The sequence below is a fragment of the Staurois parvus genome, unplaced genomic scaffold (genome assembly GCF_062004578.1).
Source record: "Staurois parvus isolate SC_StPar_1 unplaced genomic scaffold, SC_StPar_1.0 ptg000647l, whole genome shotgun sequence".
NCBI classification, from domain to species: domain Eukaryota; kingdom Metazoa; phylum Chordata; class Amphibia; order Anura; family Ranidae; genus Staurois; species Staurois parvus.
In genome coordinates, this window is record NW_028318443.1 from 1,602,314 (window position 1) to 1,625,908 (window position 23,595).

Below are 23,595 nucleotides of genomic sequence, written 5' to 3' on the forward strand. Positions count from 1 at the left end.
TTCCTGAAACTATTGCTTTTGAAAGCATCCCCCAGGGGCGGACTGACCATTTGGAAACTCGGGCACTGCCCGAGGGCCCGGGGTCAGTAGAGGGACCCATGAGATGCCCCTGGTACTTTTTTCATAGGCTTTTATGAGTTTGGGCAAGGACACAGGGGCCTCATGATCCCCTATTGCCTGGGGGCCCCATGAGTTGTCAGTCCGCCCCTGGCATCCCCTATTCTTGCTGAACTTCAGCCACCAAGTCAATAGGCTGATAGACTAGTTATAAATAATAATGATGTGGTTCAAAGAGGTGTGCTGCATCATAACTCTTGATATGCTAATTTTAACATGACCCATAAACAGGTGAAAAACATTCAATATTTATGTTCAGATTTCCAAAAGCCTTCTGGGTGCGTTAGCCCAAAAGACTTCCAAAGACGGTGTTAAAGGATGTTCCTGTCTTAAATTCTGCTATTGCCTGGGTACTCTTATCTTTTTGGAGCCTGGCTCAGAATTCCATTGACTCCAGCTGGACTTCTGAAACAGAACTTTCACATGTTGGAAATTTGTGAATCTATTAACTCATGGGGCCCCCGGGCAATAGGGGATCATGGGGCCCCTGTGTCCTTGCCAAAACTCAAAAAAGCCTATGAAAAAGGTCCCAGGGGCATCTCATGGGGCACCCTACAGATCCCAGGCCCTCGGGCTGCGCCCGAGTTTCCAAATGGTCAGTCTGCCCCTGAGTATGACTGAACCACATCAAAATATTCAGTTCACATCTCCAATGTACACCTTGGCCTTCGCTCATTCCAGTGGAAAGTTTAGTATACCTTCTAACTACATGGTGTGAGAACTTTCCACGGGAAACAAAAGAGATTGTGGTGGGCATGCAAGAGGCTTTGAGGTGTTGGACAAGAAAAAGAGCAAAGCTCTCAGCAGAGCACAGACAGGAACTTTGTGGCTAAGGTCCAATGTACACGGGTCACTTCTGAACGATGGAAACTGACTGCTGGAAAACGTAGGTTAAAAAACGTCTGTTTAGCCACGTTTGCATAACGCGTTTATGTGCATTTGTGTTTAGAAGCGTTTTTTAAAGATAAGCACAGGAGAACCTCCCAAATGCCCAGAATGCACTGAAAAGTGGTAAATTATTAACTATTTCAGACTGTTTCAGGAAAATACAGAGAGTAGAAGCAGAGACAGCAGTATGTGTTGAGATTAGCTTAGCTGCTGACCTGCAAGTGTCCCCCCCCATCCATTTTGCACACAGCGCAAGCAAGAAGCTCTCAAACCGGGAAGAATAGGCAGAAGCATTCCCTGCCCCACAGCATGCCCCTGTTATGTGCAGCTGTAAGGAATGCCTCTGATGCCTAGGATGTACTAGCAGGTTGCTCAGGCTCATGTCCCTCTGAGTGCAATGTGCTAATCCCCACCGGATCTCTGTAGGATGTGCTGATCCCCACAGGATCAGCACACTAGAGCAGATATCTATGCCACAGCAGCTTTGCCTGTGCAGCACTGTATCAGGAAAATACTTGTTGTACCTACCTGATCCCCAGTACCATACCCTCTTGACCCCTCAGTGTGGCCTCATGACCCCTCTGTGTGTTCTCCTGACCCCAAGTACCATGTCCTCCTGACCCCTATAGTGTGCCCTCCAGACCCCCCAGTACTGTGCCTTCCTGACCCTCCCCCCCATACTATGCCCTCCAGACCACCGTTGTAGTGATTCCTAACCCCCAGTACCGTGCCCTCCTGATGATCCAGTACCATGCTCTGCTGACCCACTAGTACTGTACCATCCTGACCCCCTATTACTGTGTCCTTCTGACCCCCCAGCCCCCCAACCCCTCCAGTTCCATACCCTCAAGACCCCCCTGTGCTGAGCCCTCCAGACCCCCCTATACCGGGCTTCTCAGACCTCTCCGTACCAGGTCTTCTCGACCCCTCTGTACTTTGCCTTCCTAACCCCCCCTTTAAATTGCCTTGCTAACCCCCTGTCCTTTGCCCTGTTCGCTACTATGATAACCCCTTTCCTGATCACCCATCTCATCTGTCCTACTGACCTCTGTACACTGCTATTCATACTACTGACCTCTGTACACTGCTATTCATACTAGTGACCTCTGTACACTGCTATTCATACTACTGACCTCTGTACACTGCTCTTCATACTATTGGCCATTATACACTGCCCTTCCTCCTACTGACCTCTGTAACTTGTATACCTCCTACTGACCTCTGTACACTGCTCTTCATACTATTGGCCATTATACACTGCCCTACCTCCTACTGGCCTCTGTACACTGCCCTGCCCACTGCTGACCTCTGGGGGCTTGCTAGCTAACTAAAAAAAAATGGCTGCAGCACCCCAGTGATTTTTTCTGTCTTCCATATTCTCATGGGAGATCTCCACCTCTCAAAGGTTGCCTACCCTTGCCATAGATATCATAGGCGACCTTCCGGTCCTTGATGATCTCTATGGTTATCTGGCGTAACCACCGACTGCCATCCTTAGTTCACAGGAGGGACAGGAAAGCATGGGAAGATAGCCAAAGGCGGAGGAAGGGGGGCCCCTCCTACCGCCTGTAAAAGTGATCCAGCAGCTAATTAGCCACTATGATCGATTTTATAAAAAATTGCTGGCTGAAAACACCAGGATGATGCATGGTGCAACTCAAGGACGTGGATGGACGTACTTGGGAAGCAAATTACAGTAAACCTGTAGTTATTAATTTAAAGACAAACTTACCTATACATGGGTGGAAACTATTAGATGGCAATCTATATGCTGTCTTAAATTCCCTGTTCTAGAACAACTTGGGACAAACCAACATTCGGTATGCAAACCATGGCTACATGCAAATCTGAGATTTGGCACACATCTCATGCTATAAATCTAATGCTCTGAGTAAGTCCTTAAGGCAATGTTCCAGATTTCTTGCAACAGTTCTAGACTTGGAGCATCCAAGACATGTTGGCTTGTTTCATTACTTTCTGGTATTGGTGCTGGCTTTTTCCTGTTGTGGCCTGTTCTATATCCTTTATAGACAGATTTATTTACAAAATGGAATATTCAATCTTTCTAATTTTGCAGACTTATTTATGAATGATTTTTACTTGCACACTTATTTAGCTTTATATACTTCATAGGATTCTTCAGTTTTAGTTAAATGGTAAGTTCACCTTTTTCACAAAAAATGAAAAAGGTGAGCTAACTCCAAATATCATGGTCATCCCTCCGGACCCCGCTGCAACATTCCTTACACCATACCCTGCAATAAACAGCCCCAGCACTTGCCATTGTGAGCATTATGATTGATAGTCACTCCAGGGCTGTGTATTAAAGTGTGCCATGCATGGATTGCTACACATGGAAGCAAAGGGCACCACAGCCATTATTTTATCTAGAGGGGTAGCCAAGATATATGGAGTTGGTTCACTTTTAATATTTTGTGAAAAAGTGAACGTACCCTTTTACCCCCCTGGCGGTATTCCCGAGTGTAGCTCGGGGTTAACTTTCAGTACCAGAAGCGGTAACCTCCCCGAGCTACACTCGGAAATACCCTGCAGCGCGTCTCCAGCGATCCCTGTTTAACTTACCTTGTCCTTGGCTCCCGTGATGTCCCCCCTGCAGCGTCCCCAGCCATGTCCTCTGGCCGATGCCGGCATCCGTCTTCCGGGTTCCGTTCCCTGCGAGCGTCGGGACTTACGGGACGTACGGGGGACGGAATCGGTGGGAAATTAAAAAATGTCAAAATGTGACATTCACTCAATACACTAAAATCTGATAGTATTACATTCCTGTATGAAAGCATTTCACATACATTTTGTCCCGAGTGCTTTGTCCGGCGCCCTGCCTGCATTTTTACTGTTCTTTCTGCCTGGAAACTGAGAAACGTCCATGGCGTCCAAAAAGCGTCCCTTTAGGTCAAAAGCGGTTTTAGACCGGCTAGAGAACAGCGATAGTAAATCAGAACCACTTGCAGAATTGAGTGATAATGATTCGTGGGGGAAATTCATCATCAGACACTGAAAACGATTCTGCGACTGAGCTCAGCGATGTGCGAACTTGGCGCTCTATTTCACATTTCAGTGTTTTTGGTTTGATTATATTATTGAATTACATTTATTATTATTATATTATTATTTTTTATGATTATTTATTATATTATAATTTATGATTTCGTGTTTCAAGTTTTATCATACCCGGGATGTTTACTAGACTCTTGTTCAGACAGATTTCAGTGAGTTATTCCTAAGAATTACAGGCCTACAATAAAAAAACAACATATTTCCATTGAAAACAATGTACCGCTTTGAGCACAGAAATACTGACATAATCAGACCGCTAGGGAGGTTAAAGGTAAAAGATAACTTGAAGAGTGATAGTTTCTACCTTGTGAACTGCCTGAACTCTTCGTCTAGAGTCAAAAGTTGTCTGCTGCTGCCCTGTCTACCCTCTGACCCAGGGGCGGACTGACAACTCATGGGGCTCCCGGGCAATAGGGGATCATGGGGCTCCTGTGTCCTTGCCCAAACTCAAAAAAAGCCTATAAAAGGTATCAGGAGCATTCCATGGAGCCCCCTACTGACCCTGGGCCCTCGGGCAGTGCCCGTGTGCTCGAATGGTCAGTCCGCCCCTGACCACATACTCTGCACTCTGAGAAGATCGTGTGTGAGGTCAGGCAGCTACCAGAGCAGCAACAGTTTACCACTGACTCCCAGACTGAAGAGTCCAGGTAGGTTCGCAACACTTCAGGTGACCTTTCACCCGACTCAAGCTGAAGAGTGAGCAAAAAGTACATAAAACTATAACTACAACTATTAAAATAATTGAAGACCAAATACCATACTGTCGAACAAGCCCAGCTAATGATGATTCAGTTTAGTGTGTGTTCCTCTTACAGCTCCTCAGCTATATGAAAAAGATCCACCTGAAATTCACCAGTGGCAGGGAAGTCTTCTTCAATGAGAATGGTGATCCTCCTGCAGCATATGACATCATAAACTGGCAACTTACCTCAGAAGGAAGACTGCAACATGTGATAGTAGGAAGTTATGACACCGGGAATACAGCTGGAAATGTATTCACCATCAATGCCAGTTTGGTGCAGTGGGGTGCTGAAAATAAAAAGGTAGGCATTGTATGTCACGTTCTGTACTTTATATCCTTTAATTCTCTATATTGGTGACAATGACTCCAGTAAGCATTAGGGTATAACATCTGTCAGTGGCGTCCCGAGGCAGGTGCGGGGGGTGCGGTCCGCACCGGGTGACACCGGACCCGCTCCACAAAAAGGTAAGTTATAAAGGATGGATCCGATCCATCCTGTGGGGATCACCGGCTTTCTTTACAACTTACCTTTTCTTGGAGCCGGTCCGGTGTCACCCCGTATAGGTTGCATGTCGATGATCCTGCAGGAATCGTCGGCATGCAACCTATACAGGGTCACACCGGACCGGCTCCAAGAAAAGGTAAGTTGTAAAGGATGGATCCGATCCATCCTGGGGGGATCACCGGCTTTCTTTACAACTTACCTTTTCTTGGAGCCGGTCCGGTGTCACCCCGTATAGGTTGCATGTCGACGATCCTGCAGGGATCGTCGGCATGCAACCTATACAGGGTCACACCGGACCGGCTCCAAGAAAAGGTAAGTTGTAAAGAAAGCCGGTGATCCCCACAGGATGGATCGGATCCATCCTTTACAACAATGAGTAACCAACAAATCAATATTCCCATTGCACACCTTCCTGGGAAAGGCTTGAAGATAGTGGGTGCAGTAGCAAAAACTAACTGGAGACTGGAAACATCACAGATCAGAGTGCTTATTTGCCAGTACACCATGGATCTTCAGATCTGTTTTTATTGAAGAATGATCACATTTCGGAGCTCCGTCGGACCCCTTCCTCATTCTTCAATAGAAAACAAGTTGGGTGTTATCTGAAGATCCATGGTGAAGAATCAAGGTACCACCTCCATTAAAGTCGCAAGCTCCAAAGAAAATTACAGAAATATGAGTACAGATAAGACTTTGGGTGTCAAAAATATAAGTAGATAGTCTCAAGTTAAAGCGGAGTTTCACCCAAAAGGGGAAGTTCCGCTTTAAAGATTGGTCCCCCGCTCCCCATTAAGGATTGGCACCTTTGGGGAGTGTGTACACGAATTTGACAGGTACCCACTCCCACTTCCACTGCGATAGCCTAGGCGATCGGAAGTGGAAGTTGTCCACTTACCCTCCCCGTAGTCTTGTGGGACATGTGACCGGTCCCAGAAGACTACGGGACCATTCAGGAAGTGCAGCGCTACTCGCTGTGAAGCCGGGTGCCCACACTGAAGATGCCGGCGCCTGGAATACAGGACGACCAGTGAAACGGGCTACGGTGGGGGCACCACGGGACCGAGGGACAGGTAAGTGGCTGTTTTTTAAAAGTCAGTAGCTACAGTTTTTCTAGCTGCTGACATTTATTTTTTTACAGAGTGAGTGGAACTCCGCTTTAAAAAAAATCCATATTTTTAGTTAAACAAAACAGATTAAAAATCATGATGAGCATATAGTTCATGTGCAGTAAAGTGTTACATTAACCTCTTCATGCCGGCCAAATGCAAATGTGCCCTGCGCGCTCCCAGCACACATGTCCGGTACGCACGGAAAGGTCCCGATCAATAGAGGAGATCATGTGACCGCCGTGACGGCATATCACGGCACTCACATGACCCTAAACCCCGCCCCGCCTCCCAGCTTCTGAAACCCTTAATGGGTCGGGAGGCACCGGCTCCAAGGGGTTAAATATAGCACATCTTGCAGACATCTTCAAAAATGTATTTGATATTAGCAATTAACACATTGGTGTAATACCTCTGGTAGGAGCCTCCTACTCACACAACACACAACAGTCTTATTGGCTTTGTACGTATTGAGTTTATTCATGTGGTTCTTGGAGGTAGCGGGGAAACAGTTTATGGATTTTTTTATTTTTACAAGGAATAGAATTTGATACTCATAAATCCAAGACAATAAGATGAATTTCAGTTGCTACAAATAATTGGATTTGGTGGCTGTCAAGTTCAACACATTTCGCAATTGGCTTTTTGAAGAAGAACTGAGGTTTTATATTGCAGGTTAGGACCACAGGGTGAATATGCAGCACAATGGACACGTCAAGCATGTTAAACCCCCAAATCCACCAGGATCTTTCTTGTATCTCTTCACCTCTGCGGAGAGTGAGAGAAAGGTATGCGCTGGCTGTGAATGCGGAGTCAGAGGATCAGTGGGAGAGGTACAAGAAAGATCCTGGTGGTAAAATCCTTGAATGGAGAGAGTGGTGGAATCCCCTTTGGAATGGAGGAGTGGTGGAACCATCAAGGTTAAGAGTGTGGAGAGAGTAGGAAGAGCGGTGACACCTGAAGAGGGATAACTTACCTGGAGTGGAGGAGTGGTGGAACCATCAAGGTTAAGAGTGTGGAGAGAGGAGGAAGAGCGGTGACACCTGGAGAGGGATAACTTTCCTGGAGTGGAGGAGTGGAGGAACCATCAAGGTTAAGAGTGTGGAGAGAGTAGGAAGAGCGGTGACACCTGGAGAGGGATAACTTTCCTGGAGTGAAGGAGTGGTGGAACCATCAAGGTTAAGAGTGTGGAGAGAGTAGGAAGAGCGGTGACACCTGGAGAGGGATAACTTTCCTGGAGTGGAGGAGTAGTGGAACCATCAAGGTTAAGAGTGTGGAGAGTGTAGGAAGAGCGGTGACACCTGGAGAGGGATAACTTTCCTGGAGTGGAGGAGTAGTGGAACCATCAAGGTTAAGAGTGTGGAGAGTGTAGGAAGAGCGGTGACACCTGGAGAGGGATAACTTTCCTGGAGTGGAGGAGTGGTGGAACCATCAAGGTTAAGAGTGTGGAGAGAGGGGGAAGAGCGGTGACACCTGGAGAGGGATAACTTTCCTGGAGTGGAGGAGTAGTGGAACCATCAAGGTTAAGAGTGTGGAGAGTGTAAGAAGAGCGGTGACACCTGGAGAGGGGTAGCTTTCCTGGAGTGGAGGAGTGGTGGAACCATCAAGGTTAAGAGTGTGGAGAGAGGAGGAAGAGCGGTGACACCTGTAGAGGGATAACTTTCCTGGAATGGAGGAGTGGTGGAACCATCAAGGTTAAGAGTGTGGAGAGAGTAGGAAGAGCGGTGACACCTGGAGAGGGATAACTTTCCTGGAATGGAGGAGTGGTGGAACCATCAAGGTTAAGAGTGTGGAGAGAGGAGGAAGAGCGGTGACACCTGGAGAGGGATAACTTTCCTGGAGTGGAGGAGTGGAGGAACCTTCCAATACACTGTGAGTGCGTTTAGTCCTCAAGCACACTTCACATTTTTACAGCGGCTGTTTTTGGCTTTTGACATTTTTTTCTACAGCCAGTAAACCCCCCAGCATGTTATCCTAGATGGTATGAAAAGATCGTGAGCGCTCTCTAACAATGTCAGCAGCTAGAACACTATAGGTAACCACAGTACCTCAGAAATATATCAATATGACCTTAAAACGATAAAGTGCAGCGCTTAACCAGGTGAAGAAGACAATGAATAGGTAATCACAGTGAGTGCTTAACCAAATAAAAAAGTCAATGTATAGGTATCCGCAGTAAATCACTGTGTGGATGCGAATTCCCACGGCCTCCACTCTGTCAAAATAGTAGAAATGCGCACTCACCGGAAACGCATAGGATATGCGCATGTGTGATTATGCATCACAGGCAATGGGAACATCTGAGGTTAGGCAGCCAGGCATCTCCCTCATGGTGGGTCATCACAGACTCTTTGATAAGGTCCAGGGGTCCCCTTAAGGTCAGCCAGGTGTTGTAAAGGAATCTCCTCTCAGGATGGCAAAAGTGTTTTCACTGTGGGAATGAAAGCTCCAAATAGGAGCCCCAGAAACAGATGCCAGAGATAGTGTAGTATGTCCAAAAATCAGTGCTTTATTGATAGAGATAACAGGGCAGTAACAGGGCAGTATGCATGTAAATCATATAATAATGACATAGATATGCAGCAGTACTGACCCTTAGTAGTGATGGCCGCCGGGCCTCCTCGTGGCTCCGGCGGTGGAATGACGTCACGCTCTGCACAGCTCCTCCTTAGGCCTTTCGTGCTACAGGCACATCATCAGAGGGGAGGCTGTACAGAAGCGCGACCGACGTCAGTGTTAAAAATAGGAGAAACGGCACATGCGCAGTTAACCGCGGCCATTTTCCCGAAGAAAGCGTGTACTGCGCATGCGCGAGCACGGCAGCGCCATTTTGCCGTGGATCCGCGATCGTACAGAAAGCAAGGGGGAGACACAGAAGTCTCATAGCACAGAATCCCAGTGCCGTTTGCTAACTATGCCGCAGACCCCAGGGACTCTATGTCAAACATTATTACCCTCATTAACAGTGACAGTGCAATTAAAATAGCAGTACCTGTGCGCATGATGTATGGGGTACAAAGATCCCCCTCAGTGATTGGCGTAAGGTTGCAATAACGGACCACGGCAAGATGAAGAACAACATAATGAATATAATAAATGATATCCCACAAAGACTTGGATAAAAGCAATGGAGGTAAAAACAAGGCATAAGATCTAGGCAGTAAGTGACATAATTAGTGATACACTACCCAATCAACCAGAGTGAATGTAATAATTATATACATTACAAATACTCATAATAAATATGTACAAAACAAAAAGGGGATAAAAAGAGATAAAAAGACCCTAAAAATAGCCCATAAAAAGCCATCATGATCATTCCTGCAACCGTCTTAAAAATTGGGAAGTCAAACAGGGCAGAAGGAAAAATCATAATAATAATAAGACCAATAAATAATAATCAGTTAAACTGAATGAATGTCCGAATAAAATTAAAAGGTATTCAAACACATAGAGAAGAAGCACGCTAAGAGTGCAACTTAATACAGAGAATAGGATTATTCAGCAATATATGTCAGATAAAAGTAGGCTCAAAATATATAAAACAGAAATGGGAAAAAGACATAAACCAATCAACTGTTAGCAATGAAGCAGTTGACATCTACCTCAATGTTATGGCCTAAAGGGTGTAAAGTTTGGAGCTCAAACACCCATTTAGTCTCGGCTTGGGAAACCGCCCTGGTTTTGTTAATACCCCTCCAATGGTTATTAATCACATCGATACCAATGAATTTCAGTGAAGATGGGTCACTATTATGGTGAAGGCGGTAATGGTTCGATAATGAGTGCTCCCTAAACCCCTTCTTAATGTTTGAGACGTGCTCACGTAGTCGATCTCGTAGACGTCTTGTTGTCCTGCCAATATATTGTTTGCGACAGGGACACTGCAACAAATACACTACAAATTTACTATAACAAGAGATAAAATGCTTAATGTTGTATGTTCTACCCGTGATAGATGATTGAAATGTGCTGACTCTCCTTTTTCTAGTATTGTCACACTTACAGATAATGCACTTGTTACAGGGATGAAACCCTTTCAAATCTTCAAACAGAGATATATTTTGAGGAGGGTCAACAACATTTGGTGCAATCATATGCCTAACAGCCGTTGCCTTCCGAAATACAATTTCAGGTTTATCTGGTAAAATTGTTGTTAAAACTGGGTCCATTTTTAGAATGCCCCAATTATCATTCATTATTTTATTTATCTTCTTATATTGAGTTGAGAAGGATGTGATGAAGGGGCATACTTTCCTTTGATTACTCCTTGATTTATCCATCAGCATGGTGTTTCTATCCATCTGCGCTATTGTCCGTATAGTGTGATCAAGGGTTGCCCCATTATATCCCTTCTCTAAAAACCTATGCTTTAAAATGTCGGCCTGAATATGGTAAGTCTCATCCTCTGTACAATTACGCCTAATTCTCATCATCTGTCCTTTAGGGATATTGGACAGCCATTTAGGGTGATGACAACTCCCAAGAGGGATGAAACTATTGCGATCTGTTGCTTTAAAGAATGACTTAGTAATGATTCTACCCATGTGATTAACAAGTGTCAAATCTAAAAAATTAATTTCTTCATGACTGTAGGCATATGAGAGCTTAATAATAAGGCTATTATAATTCAGTGTATTAAAAATTTTTTTAAGAGACTCCTCCTCCCCATTCCATAAAAGCAAGATATCGTCAATATATCTTTTATAAAACAATAACTCAGGCCAATCTCTGGAGAAAATGAGGTCCTCCTCCCACCGGGCCATGAACAGGTTTGCCAGGCTGGGGGCAAACTTAGCCCCCATAGCCACACCTCTAATCTGCAAAAAATATTCTTTATTGAACCAGAAATAGTTCCTAAACATCGCGAATTCCAATAATTCTAAAATGAAATCCTTCTGGGTGGTATGTAGGGAGCTGTATTGCGTCAGGAAAAAATCAGCTGCCTCCATACCATCATTATGATTGATGTTCGAGTACAAAGAAGCAACATCGGCTGTTACTAAAAAGGTATCAGGTGAAGTGACAATGGTGCTAACCTCATTGAGAACCTGTTTAGTGTCTCTTAGGTATGCTGCAGTTTGCAAAACAAGCGGTTGAAGAAAAAAGTCCACATATTCGCCAATCCTAGAGCAAAGTGAGCCAATACCGCTTATTATTGGCCTCCCCGGTGGTTTTACGGGGTCTTTGTGGACCTTCGGCAGTATGTATAGGACTGGTAGTTTAGGTGCTGTTGGAACCAAGAAGGCTTTTTCCTTTTTATTCAAAATGCCTTTTTCATAACCTTTGTTGATGATCATTTTAAGAGACCGTTTGAATTCAATCTTGGGATCCTTAAGTAAACGGACATAAGTAGTGTTGTCACTCAGAATATGGTTGACTTCACTAATGTAGTCCTCCTTGTTGAGAACAACCACACCGCCACCTTTGTCAGCTGGCCTGATCACCAGATTGTTCCTTTCTAGTAATAGTTTGATAGCTTTAGAGTCACCTGATCTATCAAAAGATCTCTTATCTGGTAATAATGTTAACTCTTTCAAGACTTTATCTCTGAATAAATTCACATATGTGTGGGTTTGCGGAGGAGGGTTATAAGTGGATGCATTGTGTAAGTTGGAATGAGTATATCTATCAATTGGGGCATCCTTAGTGATAGGATTAGTGGTGAAATACCTTTTCAAGGATAATTGCCGTGCAAACTTATGTATGTCCATGTAGGTTTCAAATTTGTTCAGTTTTTTGGATGGGGCATATTTCAATCCTTTATCCAGTAAGTGAAGCTCTTTCTCTGTAAGGTTAGTCCCACTAAGGTTAAAAATACCTTGTGCCTTTACACCCTCCTTTTCTTGGGTGTGTCCATTTGATCTCTTCCCTCCTCTCTTTCCCCTCCGGTGTCCCTTCTTTTTCGTGTGGTACTTACCCCTAAAAAAGGCTGCCGGGGATGATTTGTAGTTTGCTGATAATTCGTGGTTTGCTGATAATAATCCGAATTTTGTTGCTGGTTATAGTAATAATCTGAATTAGGTGGTGCTCTAAAATTATTGTGAGGTTGATAACTATTCTTATTGTTATTTTGATTGTTTGGCCTTGACCGGGAATTGTCCTGTTTGGATTGCTGGTAAGTACCTTTAGTGGAATACTTAACCGCTTTATTATTCCTGGGAGATGAATATTGTCTCTTATTTTGCCCTTTGTATTGGTGGGGTTGATATTGATCATAATAGTCAGGATGGTAATTATTCCCATGCGGCCTATCACGTTCATTATAAGGGTAGGGATGATGACTTCTAGCTGGAGTGTTGGTAGTATTGTCATGGAAATTTTGTATTATTGGTCGAACTTTAAATGTGTCATATATTCGTGTTATTCATATGTCTCTCGTGTGGCTTAATTAAAGCTCTGAAGGCTGCAATTGGGCCATGCGCATGTACAATGTATGTATTACAGTACTCAGCTTGGTAATGGATGAGATGGCAGATCTGCGCTTATAGACCGGCGTGTATACCACCACGGCATTCCATGCGAATGCTGCTGTCAGTAGCACGTGGGCCTGTATCCACATATCAGCAGCATGGTACCACATGGGCTTCATAACGCAATGCGCAAGCGGTGTGAACTCCGTGTGTAGGCTTATGCATATCTTACAACCCATTACTAATCTGAACTGTATCTCGGATGGATGTGTTTTAATAAAGATCGTATCGGGCCCATCCAGGTACAGACTGATATTTTTAGGGAGTGCTTGTGCAGAGAATTTTGCATACCAATAGAAGCTAGTAGGACAGGAAATATGACCTCAGATGGCTCATAGGGGGGAAGGGGAGGAAGTCTGCTGACCTCAGAAGACTCATGGGGGAGGACCAGTGATAGATAATAGCAAAGGCTATGCTCCAATTGGAATGTACATCCTCTGTATAGGCAATCCCCATTGCATTGTTCGGTGGGAGGGATTGACTTTATTCATGTGGGGGGCATGTGTGTATTTTTAATAAAACAGAGAGCTGGGTCTAAAATCAGCCCTTATGTGGATTGCAACCATCCTGAGAGTGTCGTGTGATCATTCTAGGGTAACGGAGCTCCAAATCACCTACATTTCAACAGAACCAAAGTATTTGGATGGGCAGGAATCGTGTAGTTTAGCTGCAGTCGTGGTAAGCGAGATTCGCACAGCTTTATGGGGGATTTCTGCGCATCCAACTGCGAGTACTCACGGTAAGGAGAAATTCGTTAAAGCGAATTTCCAAGACAGTATTAGGATACCAACGCATATCTCGTGATCCAACATTGTCATCATGAATGTTTTGCAAAGGCTCAAACCTGTTAGAGATAGGTAGATCATAATGCTGATAATCACATTCTCTCATATTGGATCTACTTGTGTTTGTATTATGTCCCATCAAAGGGGGTACTTGGTTAGAGGTCAATGGGTTGACAGGATCATTGTGTTTCTGCCAATCAAAGACCACTTTTTCCGAATAATCCTTGTAATCTCTATTACATTTTTTCCTCTTTTTAATTTTTTGTTCCTTTTCCACCCCTTCCATATGAACCTTCAATTTGTCAGATTCATATTTATATTTCTCATTATCTCTAAATGGGGTTAATTTCTCCCGTACTAGATTAATTTCTTTATCCAAGTGAGCTAATTTTTTCTTTTTACGTATAATGAGAAACCTTAAAAGATCAATTCCTGCGTTATTAAAAAATTGATACCACTCAAGGTGACTACTCGGATCTTCCGAATCTGGGCGTACATCCCACCGGAGTGATCTGGGAACCATTTGTTCCTTAATATACTTTTCTAAGAATGATACATCCCATAAAGTTTTAATTTCAGCAGTAGTCAAATTCTTCAAATGTACGAACAGTCCCTTTAAGTCATCATTATCCTCATTATCTAGTGTAAAAAAATCCTCAGGGATAGCACACCTGGAGGATCTGAGGTCGAAGATATCCCCCATATTCCAGAAGGATAGTAAGTAAGATCAACCTAAGAGCGGCTACAAACTGAAAATGGTATAATAAAACTGGTATGAAAAGATCGTGAGCGCTCTCTAACAATGTCAGCAGCTAGAACACTATAGGTAACCACAGTACCTCAGAAATATATCAATATGACCTTAAAACGATAAAGTGCAGCGCTTAACCAGGTGAAGAAGACAATGAATAGGTAATCACAGTGAGTGCTTAACCAAATAAAAAAGTCAATGTATAGGTATCCGCAGTAAATCACTGTGTGGATGCGAATTCCCACGGCCTCCACTCTGTCAAAATAGTAGAAATGCGCACTCACCGGAAACGCATAGGATATGCGCATGTGTGATTATGCATCACAGGCAATGGGAACATCTGAGGTTAGGCAGCCAGGCATCTCCCTCATGGTGGGTCATCACAGACTCTTTGATAAGGTCCAGGGGTCCCCTTAAGGTCAGCCAGGTGTTGTAAAGGAATCTCCTCTCAGGATGGCAAAAGTGTTTTCACTGTGGGAATGAAAGCTCCAAATAGGAGCCCCAGAAACAGATGCCAGAGATAGTGTAGTATGTCCAAAAATCAGTGCTTTATTGATAGAGATAACAGGGCAGTAACAGGGCAGTATGCATGTAAATCATATAATAATGACATAGATATGCAGCAGTACTGACCCTTAGTAGTGATGGCCGCCGGGCCTCCTCGTGGCTCCGGCGGTGGAATGACGTCACGCTCTGCACAGCTCCTCCTTAGGCCTTTCGTGCTAAAGTTAAGCGCTGCACTTTATCATGTTATCCTAGATGTCCATACACACATAGACTGGAATCAATGTTTTTTGGCTGGGAAAAAACCCAGGACTAGTGGGATTCTAGAGGAGTTTTTTAGCTGTAAAAATGCTATAACACTGAAAAACACAGTCAAATGCTGCAAACTGGCATTTTTGGACTTTTTTTGACCAAAAAAAAAAAAGTTTTTTTTGGTAAACAAACGCTAATAAACGCTAAGAACACAAACGGAGAAAAGCGCCGCTAATTGCAGCTAAATGCTAATGCAAAAACACTAAAAAAAGCTAAAAAACTCACGTGTTTAACGTGACTTTACACAGCTAACGTTACCAGCGTTATCAAATGTCCCCTGTGCATGAGGACTGACCCCCGTTTCACATACATGCGGGTGTGCGGACCGCGGTTTGCATGGGAACGAGAGCCCATTCATTTGAATGGACTCCTGTGCCCATGACAAGCAAGGAAAGAAGTCCCTGTACTACCTTTGAAAATGCAGCCTCCAGTTGTGTTTTCCAGTGCAGGCAGCGTGCCATTAGAACTAATGGCACCCGCCCACGGGTCCACATTTCTCTGTGCAGGTGGTGCGGCTGCACGGATTTTCATGAGGATCCGCGGCGGCACCACCCACACAGATGTGAACCTAGGGTTAAGAGGGTCTAAGGCTGGCCATACATTATATAATTTTCTTGAGATTTTTGGTTTAGATTTACCAAAAACTATATAATTGGAGGTCAAACCTATTAAGACTTTCAATTGTATCCAATTAGGCAGGCTCTTGCACTACAAGGTTGAAGGTAAATCTAAAGGTAATTGGGCAGAAATTGAACAGAAAATTGTATAGTGTATGGCCAGCCTAATGCAGGCCATAGACGGGTCGAAAATATCGGCCATTTAAAAAAACAAAAAAACAAAAAATCAGTCATTCAATACGCCGACGTTACTACCAACAGTAAAAAAATCGGCTGATTTTCGTCCTGTTTATGGCCGGCATTTAAACCCCATAATTACTTCTGTCCCTTGCAGAGACAGGAGAGCACACAGGGGAGCAATACATAAGAAGAATAATAAAAGAAGAAGAAGAAGAAGAGGAAGAGGAGGAAGAGGAGGAAGAGGAGGAGGAGGAGGAGGAAGAGGAGGAAGAGGAGGAGGAGAAGGAGAAGAAGAAGAATTCTAGTCCGCTATTATATTTTATATGAAAAGTCTTGCAGTTACAACATTGTATCCATTTGTATCCATTTCGGATGCAGATGGTTTTATTCGGATACAAATAAATACATTGTTGCAACCGCAAGACTTTTTCATATAAAATATAATACCATAGCGGACTGGAATTCTTCTTCTTCTTGTTGCTGGGAAATGTTTTACATATATATGTAATTGGTGCACTTTAATTGGATGGTTTACGTAGTAAAAAAGGTCCATAAGAATAATGCACTTTGTATAAAGGAATTTGTATATACTGTACATGATAATATTTAATATTTAATAAATGATACATTATCATTTCTGCTTATGACCCAGATCCCAATGTCAGTCTGCAGCCAAAGTTGCCCACCAGGTTTCAGGAAGGTCACAATAACAGGGCAACCCGTGTGCTGCTTTCAGTGTGTCCCGTGTCCTTATGGAGAGATCTCCAATCAGTCAGGTAAGCAAGATATTGTATTTTCTGTTGGGTTACAAAGAAGCGGCTACCTGTACCATTGCAAACCATCTCTATTGGATTGGTGATCATGGGCACCACTTACTTACTACTATGGAAGAAAACAGTTTAATGAAGTTGACTTTAAATGTGCTACAACTACAGTCCCTTTAGGAAGGATACAACAATTAAGAATTCATTGTAAACATGTGTTCTGTCTCTCCAATCTAAGCATTGATAATGTGATCTCTGTAACTTACAGTTGTGATGAGATAGCGTTAACTTCAACCTCAGTAGGATACCACAGTCAGTGACTCAATGACAATGACATCTTGTAGATCTTGTGAAGTTTATTCCATAAACTGAGAGAATCTTACAACAATGAAATTCCATAGGTCAAAAGAACATACTGTGTCTTGCTCCATGCCATGAGGCTAGCTGCATTGCATCTCTGGGAAAAGGGGTGAGGCTATCTATGCAACATTAACTAACCAAAGGAAAGGGAGGAGCAGAGACAAAACACAGAAAACATTTAAAGATATATGACAGTCAATATGACAGTCATGTGAAACATTACAATTAGAGATGAGCGAATCGAACTTGGCGAAGTGGAATTCGTTTCGAATATTAGGAAAAATTTGATTCGCATCGAATCCGAATTTTAGCCAACTTCGGATGCACGAATCGAATTTTCCCCGATCAGCCGGCAAAAGTGTCACTGCAGAGAGCTCCGCTATTTCTGACAGTTCTCTGACAGTTCTGACAGTTCATTTACAGCGGTTGAAACATTGTATCTATTTGTTTCCATTTAGGATACAGATGTTTTTATTCGGAAATAAATAGATACAATGTTTCAACCGCTGTAAATGAACTGTCAGAACTGTCAGAGAACTGTCAGAAATAGCGGAGCTCTCTGCAGATACACTTTTTGCTGTACTGGAATTCTTCTTCTTTTCATTCTTCTTCTTCTTTTCATTCTTCTTCTTCTTCTTCTTCTTTTCATTCTTCTTCTTCTTCTTCTTTTCATTCTTCTTTTCATTCTTCTTCTTCTTCTTTTCATTCTTCTTTTCATTCTTCTTCTTCTTCTTTTCATTCTTCTTCTTCTTCTTTTCATTCTTCTTTTCATTCTTCTCATTCTTCTTTTCATTCTTCTTCTTTTCATTCTTCTTCTTCTTTTCATTCTTCTTCTTCTTCTTCTTCTTCTTCTTCTTTTCATTCTTATTTTCATTCTTCTTCTTTTCATTCTTCTTCTTCTTCTTCTTCTTTTCATTCTTCTTCTTTTCATTCTTCTTCTTCTTCTTTTCATTCTTCTTCTTCTTCTTTTCATTCTTCTTTTCATTCTTCTTCTTCTTTTCATTCTTCTTCTTCTTCTTTTCATTCTTCTTCTTCTTCTTTTCATTCTTCTTCTTCTTCTTTTCATTCTTCTTTTCATTCTTCTTTTTCTTCTTTTCATTCTTCTTCTTCTTTTCATTCTTCTTCTTCTTCTTTTCATTCTTCTTCTTCTTCTTTTCATTCTTCTTTTCATTCTTCTTCTTCTTTTCATTCTTCTTCTTCTTCTTTTTATTCTTCTTTTCATTCTTCTTCTTCTTCTTCTTTTCATTCTTCTTCTTCTTTTCATTCTTCTTCTTCTTCTTTTCATTCTTCTTTTCATTCTTCTCATTCTTCTTTTCATTCTTCTTTTCATTCTTCTTCTCATTCTTCTTTTCATTCTTCTTCTTCTTTTCATTCTTCTTCTTCTTCTTTTCATTCTTCTTCTTCTTTTCATTCTTCTTCTTCTTCTTTTCATTCTTCTTTTCATTCTTCTTCTTCTTCTTCTTTTCATTCTTCTTCTTTTTCTTTTCATTCTTCTTTTCATTCTTCTTCTTCTTTTCATTCTCCCTCTTCTTCTTTTCATTCTTCTTTTCATTCTTCTTCTTTTCATTCTTCTTCTTCTTCTTTTCATTCTTCTTCTTTTCATTCTTCTTCTTCTTCTTTTCATTCTTCTTTTCATTCTTCTCATTCTTCTTTTCATTCTTCTTTTCATTCTTCTTCTCATTCTTCTTTTCATTCTTCTTCTTCTTCTTTTCATTCTTCTTCTTCTTTTCATTCTTCTTCTTCTTCTTTTCATTCTTCTTTTCATTCTTCTTCTTCTTCTTTTCATTCTTATTCTTCTTCTTTTCATTCTTCTTCTTCTTCTTTTCATTCTTCTTTTCATTCTTCTTCTTCTTCTTTTCATTCTTCTTTTCATTCTTCTTCTTCTTCTTTTCATTCTTCTTCTTCTTTTCATTCTTCTTTTCATTCTTCTTCTTCTTCTTTTCATTCTTCTTCTTCTTCTTTTCATTCTTCTTTTCATTCTTCTTCTTTTCATTCTTCTTCTTCTTCTTTTCATTCTTCTTTTCAATCTTCTTCTTCTTCTTCGTCGTGCCCCGTGACTGCCAAAATGAGTGAAGTGTGCGGTGATTCTAAGATCGACGGCACTCATCTGCATGTCATACTGACTGACAGTATTATTTCTCTTCCCCAGCAGACTCCAAGGGCATTTAAATTAAAGGTACAGTGTTCTGCACTAATATAAAGGCTCTCTGAAGCCTAGAAACCCTTTAAATAAGTTAAATTTGCGGCGAATAAATTCACATCGAATTGAATTTCTCCCGCAAATTCGGCGAATCAGCCGAATCGAATTTTTGAATAATTCGCTCATCTCTAATTACAACATGTTAAAAAACAAAACACTCACAATAAAACATTACAATTGTGTAACACCCTCCTAGGGGGAGCTCTAGCTTCAGTTGTTAGATAGAGGCTGAGTAGCAGCCTGGGTGCAATAGTCAGAAGGTCAAATCTTGGTCAGAGTTGAGAGACTCTGCAGACCAGCCCTCTGGATTATCTCCTGTTCTAGGACTTTGAAGAAAGATCTAGAAGCAGTGGGTGGATCTGAGGAGTGGTTGATCTGCATTCAGGGATTCTGGCCAATCCCCAACAAGAGGCTTTGTAAAGGGCCAGGATAACCCTTAAACGTGATAGAGCCTGCTCAGCAAGAGGGAGAGTTGGATGAAAGCTCGAGTGGAGGAGGATGTGCAGGCTGGAGAGCAGGAGCCTGGGAGGGGGACCAGATGGGAAGGGGCTCAATTCCAGGCAGGGACCTTGGAAGGAGGAAAACTTTGACCTTCATCGGCCCCCTAAGAGAAGACCACCTGTATAGCAGGGAAGGAGCATCCCAGCTAGAAGACCTGGTAGCAGCCACCGACCCATCATCATCATAGGAGAAGGACTGAATGAGTACACCTGCCCCCCTGGGTCAGAAAGGCGAGAGAGCATTTGAGTGGGAAACCTGACTTGCTCCATACCTGAGACTGTTAACCTCTTCAGTAACAGTCACTGGATCCCCTGCCCAGGGGTTCCTCCAGGCAGCCAGATAGAGGAGTATTCGGGTTCCAGAGTGGTACACAGGAGATGCTGGCTAGCTCTCCAAGAGGATTTCTTTATGCATAGACTTGTAAATAGTTCTGGAAGATTGTCCTCAGTTCAAGCCGTTCCATTGGGCATCCCATACACCCCTCACCCCATCCAAGTTTATTATCTCCTAAGAAAACTTCAAAAACAAGCTTGCAGACTGGTTACTGACTCATGGATGCATTCAAAGGGGCATATTTACCACAAGGCAAACAAGGCATTTGCCTAAGGAGGCATTTTTCAGGGGGGCAATGCAGCCCCCCCAGAAGAAGAAACATAAGCTGCATGGGAACCAGGTAGGATCAATGTGGGCTGCTTCATGGTGTATGCAGAGCCCGAAACTAGGTCCCGGGGATGACCGGAATGGTGAAGGTGAGTATCTGTGAGTTTCTTTCTCTCTCTTGCCAGGGATGGGAGGGGGTGGCAGCAGGTGTATGGGGGAGGCTCTTTTTGGCCGGGGGGGGGGGTGTTGGTTGGTGTCAGGTCTCTCCTTTGGGGGGGGGGGTGGGTTGCTGGTTGGTGTTATGCTCTCTCCGCGGTGTGGGGGGGATGTTGGTCAGTGTCAGGCTCTCTCCTTTAGGGGGTTGTTGGTTGGTGTTATATGCTCTCCACAGTGGAAAGTACCTGAACGAGGACCTTCACAGCAGAAGAATCACCAAGTATTATATTAATGAAAGCTTCAGATATTTAATATGTTGAACATTACTTTTGAAATGATTTGTAAGTGATGTAAAATCTTAGATAAGAATTTAGTGATTGGGTTTGCATACAATTTTAACTTACACTTATGGGACTGAAGATGGAAGCTGCACACCCAGAGCTGTCATGCTGCCCAAGGCGGACTGACAACTCATGGGGCCCCCGGGCAATAGGGGATCATGGGGCCCCTGTGTCCTTGCCCAAACTCAAAAAAGCCTATAAAAAAGGTACAAAGGGCATCTCTTGGGGCCCCCTACTGACCCCGGGCCCTCGGGCAGTGCCAAATGGTCAGTCCTCCCCTGATGATGCCTAGGACCCATCTTGGTCCTAATCCAGCTATGAATATAACCTTTTATGATTTCCCTTTGTTGTCTTGTCTTGTTTTCAAAAGCTCATTCTCAATTCCTCCTCCATATGTAGGATTATCTGAGCTGTGTACATACAGTGTATCATCAAAAATACATCCCCTGCAATTATAGATTTTGACAGTAGTTCCTAAATAGTAGCTCCTAAGAGAGTAGCTCCTGACTGGGATCATCTGACAGAGAACATAGCCATAGTTCTTCTGGGCTCACCTTTTTCTGCTTCTGCTCTTGCTCTTTGTAGAATTTGCTAATGGAAAGATATTATGATTTGTGTTCTGTATTAAGTGACACAAACTGAGCATGCTCTTCTGTTTTTAATATTTCAGATTCAGTTGATTGCAACAAATGCCCATGGGATATGTGGCCAAATTCAGCACATGACCGTTGTGTTCCAAAGACCAGAGAATTCTTATCCTATGATGATCCACTGGGTACAACTTTAACCTCTACAAGTATTTCTTCATCACTGATTCCAGTGGCCATCTTTGGACTATTTATTCATTATAAATCCACACCCATCGTTCGAGCCAATAATTATTCTTTAAGCTGTCTTCTTCTGCTTTCATTGTGTCTTTGTTTTCTTTGTTCTTTGGTTTTTATTGGTTTCCCCCATCCTGAAAAATGTATTTTGCGACAAGTTACCTTTGGCATGGTGTTTGCCCTTTGCGTCTCGGGAATTTTGGCCAAAACGATAATGGTGGTCATAGCTTTCAAGGCTACAAGACCAGGCAGCCACCTCAGAAAATGGACAAGTCCAAAAGTATCTTATTTCATTGTCTTTTCATGCGTCATTATTCAAGCCTTTCTTTGTATTACATGGCTGGTTAGAGCCCCTCCCTTTCTACAGTTTAAAACTGAAATCAAATCAGATATGATTATGGTTGAGTGCAATGAAGGCTCAGTTACAGCCTTTTGGAGCATGTTGGGCTTTCTTGGCATCTTGGCCTCCATCAGTTTTGCTGTAGCCTTCTTGGCTAGGAGACTTCCTGACAGCTTCAATGAAGCCAAGTTCATCACTTTCAGCATGTTGGCCTTCTTAAGTGTCTGGATGTCTTACATCCCAGCCTCTCTTAGTTCAAAAGGAAAGTACACAGTGGCCATGGAGATCTTTGCAATCCAGTCATCAAGCTGGGCTCTAGTGATCTGCATTTTTCTACCCAAATGTTTCATCATATTGTTCCGACCAAAGATGAACTCAAAAGAACATCTTATGGGAAAAGACAGAAAACCGACTAATACAAGTTAGAAACAGCCAAACCTTGTCTGTGAAATATCAGAATACAGTGCAGCGCGTCCTCCAGAAAACTAGAAAACAACATCAATGTCACAATAATTGAATATACATACTGCAGTGAACATTCAATGCATCCAAGTGAACATGAGTTATCATAGTCTCTGAACAGTGTTATCTTCTACTTAGAATAACTCTCCACAACTAACTTCTCCACCATGGATCACCAGATGTGCCCTCACCTACACAATTTGACCTCACAATAAGTTTGATCAAAAAACGCATGCGTCTCTTAGGTCGAACGTGAACCAATTGCTGTATCCCAGGTATAGCTGTTTCAGAGATGGACACCTTGATCTCTCCTCTTCCACTCAGTTGTTATATTAAAAATAGAAAACACAATAGTGCTTTATCCTTAGCCTCTCTGGAGGTATTCCCAAGTGTAGCTCGGGGTAAAGTTTCAGCACCACAAGCGGTAACCCTGAGCTACACTCGGGAATACACTGCAGCGTTGTTCCAGGATCTCTTCTTCACTTACCTTGTCCTGCGCTCCCGCGATGTCCCCCGTGCAGTGTCCCCGTCCATGTCTTCCGGCGGATGCCAGTATCTGTCATCTGGGTTCCGTTCCCTGCGAGCGTCGGGACGTACGGGGGGACGGAACTGGCGGTAAATTTGAAAATGACAAAAAGTGACATTCACTAAATGCACTAAAATCACATAGTATAACATTCCTGTATCAAACCATTTCACATACATTTTGTCCCGAGTGCTTTGTCCGGCGCCCTGCCTGCATTTTTACTGTTCTTTCTGCCTGGAAACTGAGAAACGTCCATGGCGTCCAAAAAGCGTCCCTTTAGATCAAAAGTGGTTTTAGACCGGCTAGAGAACAGCGATAGTAAATCAGAAACACTTGCAGAATTGAGTGATAATGATTTGTGGGGGAAATTAGTCATCAGACACTGAAAACGATTCTGCGACTGAGCTCAGCGATGTGCGAGCTTGGCGCTATATTTCAAATTTCAGTGTTTTTGGTTTGATTACAT

The 23,595-nt window shown here is 42.9% G+C and overlaps 1 protein-coding gene across 1 annotated transcript in view; it reads left to right on the forward strand.

The window, feature by feature from the left end:
* Nucleotides 1–22,643, forward strand: part of LOC149448960 (extracellular calcium-sensing receptor-like) — a 39,380-nt gene extending 16,737 nt beyond the window's left edge. Inside the window, exons 5-7 of the mRNA XM_089694013.1 lie at nt 4,896–5,123; nt 16,708–16,831; nt 21,648–22,643. Of these exons, the coding sequence (XP_089550139.1) occupies nt 4,896–5,123; nt 16,708–16,831; nt 21,648–22,567 (1,272 nt within the window). The 3' untranslated portion in view covers nt 22,568–22,643. The remainder of the gene's footprint in view (nt 1–4,895; nt 5,124–16,707; nt 16,832–21,647) is intronic.
* The last annotated feature ends 952 nt before the right edge of the window (nt 22,644–23,595 follow it).